Source organism: Leuciscus leuciscus, assembly GCF_965113295.1.
Source record: "Leuciscus leuciscus genome assembly, chromosome: 4".
Taxonomy (NCBI): domain Eukaryota; kingdom Metazoa; phylum Chordata; class Actinopteri; order Cypriniformes; family Leuciscidae; genus Leuciscus; species Leuciscus leuciscus.
The window spans coordinates 54,252,544-54,258,845 of record NC_138728.1 but is presented as its reverse complement, the minus strand read 5'-3'; the positions used below and the strand labels follow the sequence as shown (position 1 = coordinate 54,258,845).

General features: G+C 38.3%; 1 protein-coding gene across 5 annotated transcripts; it reads right to left on the bottom strand.

The window, feature by feature from the left end:
* Positions 1-1,773: 1,773 nt before the first annotated feature.
* LOC309497134 (uncharacterized protein) lies at positions 1,774-6,095 on the bottom strand. Of its 5 annotated transcripts, none has more exons than XR_014205405.1 (11): positions 5,874-6,084; positions 4,927-5,125; positions 4,740-4,789; positions 4,244-4,292; positions 3,591-3,662; positions 3,405-3,486; positions 3,277-3,310; positions 3,104-3,190; positions 2,797-2,961; positions 2,578-2,635; positions 1,774-2,485 (listed from the first exon to the last, which is right to left on the bottom strand). XR_014205405.1 is itself a non-coding variant. In XM_082167364.1 (11 exons), exons 6-9 carry the CDS (start codon positions 3,423-3,425, stop codon positions 2,837-2,839), a joined length of 231 nt encoding a protein of 76 aa, XP_082023490.1. In that variant the 5' UTR covers positions 3,426-3,486; positions 3,591-3,662; positions 4,244-4,375; positions 4,441-4,789; positions 4,927-5,125; positions 5,874-6,095; the 3' UTR covers positions 1,774-2,485; positions 2,578-2,635; positions 2,797-2,836. The 5 variants fall into 5 exon arrangements, 4 of the variants coding, with proteins under 4 accessions (XP_082023490.1, XP_082023489.1, XP_082023487.1 ...); XM_082167364.1 differs by having other exon boundaries at positions 2,797-2,925; positions 4,244-4,375; positions 4,441-4,789; positions 5,874-6,095; XM_082167363.1 differs by having other exon boundaries at positions 2,797-2,925; positions 5,874-6,090.
* Positions 6,096-6,302: the final 207 nt, after the last annotated feature.

The following is a 6,302-nucleotide window of genomic DNA, read 5'->3' as shown; positions in this document are numbered from 1 at the left end:
GGAAGCTCATGGACACTTAATAACATTAAATAACTCTGTATCAGAGCCATGAACATTTAATAACTCTGTATCAGACTAATGTAAACTGAATAACCTGTTCCATTTGTACTGCTCTGTTTGCACTATGTGGTATGCCCACACTCACATTGCTGCTAATGTACATCTGTCACAAAAGCGCTTTACATGACTCATGAGTGTTTTATTACATTCACTTCTCATCACCGACATACATTCGCATACACAGATATCATTCATCATTAATACAAAGTAGTCCGTTAGTATCAATAACTGACATAATCCACTGCAAAACTTCTGTGAATAGATACCTTTTTGATTTGCCTAGGGCTTTGCCTTCGGTTTGTTTTACCCTTCAAACATGGTTGCTATGCAGGTCACATGATTTGTGACGTAACGCCGACCAAGAGAATAAAAATGACAAAAATAGTCCATGTGTGTTTATTGCTGTAAATGATAGATTATACCAATGGTTTTGAGATGCAATACTTACATTTTCTTTTATAACATGATAAATACTGAAATTAATGATTTTATTGACACTACGTTATACTTTTGCGCAAAAAAAAACCCGGACGTGGCGCTTCCTAAACATTGATTTCAATCGTCTCTGGGTTTATTTCGCGCAACAACACTGCTGATTCGTATATCATTTGGTTCAGGAACTTCTTTTCTGTGTCTTTTCTATTAGAAAGAGTAAAAACAGACTTTAATATCAATCCGCGAGCGGTAATCAGGTCAACACAATGAAAAAAAAAAGAGAGAGATGTCAGCCGTCGTATTGATGTCTGTGGTGATTTTTTTCTTGTCATAGCCAATATTTTAAGAACTGCTTATTTGTTTTGTAGCTCAGTATTCTGCCAATAACATTAAACTTATTTTAAGGACATGTTTGGCCTGCTACGTGTTATTTGCTGGATGGTAACGTTAATGCGTTGTTTTGACATCTGACATGGCCATGGCTTCGCCGGCGACACCGAAGTATGAGCAGGAACGGAAAATAGCTGCTTGCTTAAACAGCTTGCTTGATATTAATCTCGGTGGAATTGCCCCAAATTATGATTTAACCGGTTTTATTGCGGATTATTTTCTGGAGGATGATTGTGATGATGAACAGGACACATTCTTTGACGAAACTGACGAGGAATTTGACGGTAAGTTTTTGTTATTATTTTTTTATGCTAAATTATGTAAATGTATACTGTCAGTGTCCAGCCAATGTAATGCTAACACATATCTGTGATGCAAAAATAGTGGATTTAAATGTTTATTACATTTGTTGATGGGGATTGAGTCAGTTTAAATTAATTACGTTTATGGCATGATGTTTATTTGTCTCATTACACTCTGAATTGAAGTCTGCTTACCACCTACAGTATAGGGATCTTCGCCGTGACGTCACGACGCGGTTACATGCGCTCTGCCCAGATAGCAATGAGTCGGCGGACCACCGTCGGCGCTCCGGCGGCAGTAGAAGCGGCAGAATGGCGACATCGCAAACACGTTGGACGGCGCACCTTTTTAAAAGCGGCAGCCGCCTTCCTACCGCCTTCGTTCCGCGGCCGGCCCGCGGGCCAACCGCCGTCCCGCCGCCGTTATATTTAAGGCGGCCCTTCCGCGGCCCACTGGAGGCAAGCGCTATTTTCGAGCGATCTGCCGCCGCTTATTCTGGCTATATATATATATATATATATATAATATTTAATATTTATAGCATGCAGTTTATCAAGAATAATGATTGCTCAAACCAGACAAATATCCATTTGGCATTTTTATTCCACATTTCAAAGTACATTAACTGTCATTTAAACAAGATGTGTCAGATCACTGAAACATAACAGAAAAATAAATAAATCAATATACTAACATGCAGGTTTCTTATTAAATTTTGGTAAAAAAAACAAACAAACAAAAAACAGCCTTACAAGCAAATTACAACTCTTACAATAATTGTTCATATAAAGAGGACAGCTCTAGGGTGAAACAAATTACCTGTAAGTAAAGAGAATACTTGATACGAAATAATGTGCAGGATACCAAATAAATCAAAGTATGACATCACATTTACAAGCCATTTCTAACAATAGGTTAAGTGGTAGTAATTTATAGTAAAGCTCTGGAGTAGAATAGACCATTATAGCTGCAATGCTGACCATGTGGCACAAGGACTTACAAGCATTATTTGAAAAAAGAAAAAAAGGAAGTAATTTCCACAGTTAGTGAGTATAGTGTGACACTTCTGACTTCTTTAGGGGTCTTGATGTTACTGACTGCAAGATAAAGAAAGGATTCCAGTTGTCAGTGATTCTGGGGTGTCAGTAGTCAGCCTAAGTGGACGGCTGTGGGTCCCTCTCAGCTGTGCGGTGCCTTTTTCTGCCTTCACGGTCAGATGCTCCTTTCAGGTAACGCGAAACGTTAACCTAGACCGCTTCATCAGTGGCATCCTGGGTTGCCAGGTTCTTCCGGATGGCTAATTTAGAAAATACAGATCTGTCATTTCATTTGAATTGCATGAGGCCATACACATCTACTTAAATATAATTAAAAAAATATCCAACTTACTTTGAACAATGGTCTAAAGGAACATGTCTCTAAAACATGCTTTATCCCCTACACCAAGCTGAAAATCCCCAAAAGTGTTACAAATTACATTTCTCTGAAGCTTCTCATAAATAAATAAAAAATGTGAAAGGCTGAGGATTCAGACTGTAATATATGCAGTTTACAATCTTAAATTTTACTTTTTAGATTACTCTATGGCGTTATAATCAGCAAATTTACAAATTGTTCCTGGAGCTTTTTATCCTGCTTCAAACTGTTGTCAAGACACGGCAAATCTTCCTGGGTGTGTAGGGTGAGTAACAGATCCCCTGACAGGGATAACTCCAACAGACACAACATCGCCAAACTCTGCAAGACGTCACAGCATAAGGGTCTGATCTGCACCTACAGGGTTTCCCAGAATAAAATAGTCAGTCCTGGTCCCTCAACTACTAAACTATGACATTTATATCTAGGTCTACTACATGTACAGGTAGCCCCAGTGGGAATTAAACCAACAACCACAGGTGCTGTTTGCAAGTTGTACCTGATTGCCCAGTGCAAGCAAACGTCTTCAACATTGTTTGTTGAACTTGCTTCACCTGCTCTTGAAGTGAGCCGCTGTCATCCAAAGCTACAAAATGAAAGGCATATGGTAATTTTGGACTTACATCACACACAAAAAAAAAGTACAATTTAAGAAACAGTGCAAGTTCTCACCTGCTCGTGCATTGCTTTCCCTCAGGGCTTGGTTCTACATTTAAAAAATTAAATAAAACAAACAACTAAAGGCACTATTTGCAATACTGTTAAAACACTGGACATTAAGACATAGGGCTAGAATATACCTTCACAGCTGAAAACTTCATGCTTGACACGAGATGCCATTGGAGTACAAGGGCCAACAATAGAGCAATGACTTTCTCCCTCCTATTGATAATCATTGACATGTAAAAATATGTTTGAAGTTATTGCATACATTTAATGAATTGGACTTAAATGTAACACTTAGTTAAGCGCAACGTATTACATACCTCTAGAGTTTTCACCCATATGCTGCCAGGGTAAATTTGCTGCCGGGGGTGTAAAGCTTAGTACTTGATGAGCTGGAGGAGCAAACATAACAGCTTTCATTTCAATGCAGAGTATTGCTAGCCTGGTAATACCAAACTCTGCTACTTCGCTTTGCTTCGTAGACAGAGTCTGGCATGGCATAATTGAAAAGTGTTTTCTTTCTTGCAGGGGGGGGGGCGCTTGTCTGAAGTTTAAAATCATTGGTTACCCGTAAGCCAATCACATAACGTTTGGTTATGGCGTGTGTTATGCGCATGCTCAGCCGCATCTAACTTCCACTGTAAACACATGTATGATGCGAAAACAAAACCATCAAGCGAAATACCGGAGTGAACATGGCTGTGAACGACTTTTGCAGATTATGTAAATCTACGCATCCACGGTACAATCAGCGTCTACGTCACGGCTCTCAGCCCGCCCTCTGTTCGTTGATTGGCCGGCTGTTTTCAGGCCGGAGGAAAACGGAAAGCTATGACGCTGTCTCAGACTGAGTACAGAAGCGAAATGAAATTGAGCGGAAGTACGAAGTCTGACGTAGTCAGGCTAGAGTATTGCATATTCAGTAATGAAACAATAATTGAACTGTGCAAAGCTAATGGAATGTACAACACACCTCAACACCTTTCATCCAGAAACTGCTGCAGCGAATCCCATCAAGTGTCCTAGTGAAAAACAGATTATGATTAAAGGATTCATCATCTTAAAGTCAGCATGAAATCAAATTTTACAATTTGTATTTTTATATCTAATATTGTAGTGTTTATGTAAATTATTCATCTGTGCACTTTTTTTATTTTTTTATTCATGTACCCTTATAATATTTAATCAAATACGTTACCCTTCCCTCCCCCCTCGAAACGACTTCTCTTCCGGTCATGTGCAATGGCGTGAGGGCGTAGCAACTCTCCTCAAACCATTAGTCTGCTATGAGCAGAGATGGAGAGGAGGAGCGCTAGAGTAAAACCCTGCTCCTCTATTCAATATTCCCTTTCACTTGGAAATACGTCACAACACTGGAGAAAAGTCGTTTGTAACTTCCAGTTCATGCCAACTTTAAATAGAAGCAATAGTTTCCAAGACAAAAAAACTTCACAAATAACATCACTTACTTGTACTCAAACTCTTGGCGGATTCTGGATTACTGGGGAGAAACCTGGTTCTAAGAAAGAGGAAACAGAAATTTGATGATAATAATAATAATAATGGATGAAAGATTCCGCTATCCACAATAAACAGACAAATAAATTACACAGATGAAATAAAGGAAAATCAAATGTACAAGTCAGACCCATTTACCTGCTCCCTTCATGAACTTAAAATGATGTTTCTCCCAGGTGCTGTGTGGAGGTGTGCAGCGGATGGCTAAATTGTTCCTTTGTCTTTTTTGCGGAGGTTAAATGGGGGCCAATGGCACATGCCCTTCGTTGAGCCACTCTTGCGGAACCACTGCAAATGGCAGATCCTCCTTGTTGATAAACTGAACAATGTGAAGCATCTAAAATAGAAGACACATTAGCATAAAGTATACTTTTTGATTTTTTTTTTTTCAGGCAAAATCAACAACATTAAAATGCTCACACCTTCGAAAAAGCAGTAATTTTCACAAGTGGATCAACAGAAAACCATGTTCAGACAAACAAAATCATATAAACAACCTACATCGTTATTTTTGTAAGATAACACCAAAAGTTAAACTAGTCTTTCTAGATGTAAAGTTTGGCTACCTACTGTAGCTAGATACATTTAACATGTAACGTTAGAACATGCTTGAACTCAGTGTGTAAAAAAGGTGAAACAGCATGTGGTAGCGAACACTGTAATCTAGACTAGCAGCATAATTATGTTTAGTTAGAAAACAACACAAGTTATACTGATCAGTCTTTCTTGTCGTGAAGATTTTGCTAACGTTACCATTCCCACGCAGGCGGCAGAATAATTGTCCGTAGTTCAGGAACTGTAACGTTAGTTAATTCGACTGACCAATACTATCTTAAACCACATGTACTCACACTTGTATAAACATACATAACAGTTAAACATACTTAGAAGAAGAAGAAAAAAACTCAACGCCAGGAAGAAACTAAGTAACGTTAGCCTAGCTATGGCGGAAACTTTGCAAACAAGGCTAACTTACTTTAGCTTGACTAGTTAGGCAAGAACAGATCTTAAGAAGAAGAACTAAAAACAATGTCAAAAATGAACATAGTAATATTGCGTTACACAAAAAGGAAAAATGTACTTACTTAAAAGATCGTATATTTCCCATAGACAGTAAGATATTTCCTCTCTCCAAATACTGAAACCGTGTGACGAGACGAGTAAATCTGCTTCAGTTTTTTAGATGCTGCCCCTCTCGACCGGTGGAGGTACTTCTCTGTTTGTGCTTTAACACTTTCTTAAACATTTGTACAGGTCGCAAAACTCGCAATTGCAAACTGCAAAGTAATCCCTTATACATGTAAAAGGTAAAAAAAAAAAAAAAATGTAGCTTGTAAAACAATGAAAGACATAACCACAATTTCCTGGAGTGACAGAAAGACAAAATATTTATAAATATTTCACTTTATCCTTCAGGTCAAAACAGGGATTTTCATGTTTCTCATAGACATTACCATGGTTGCAAATTAATAAAAAAATATAAAGCAAACCCAAGATTTTGGCCAAGTTGCAGA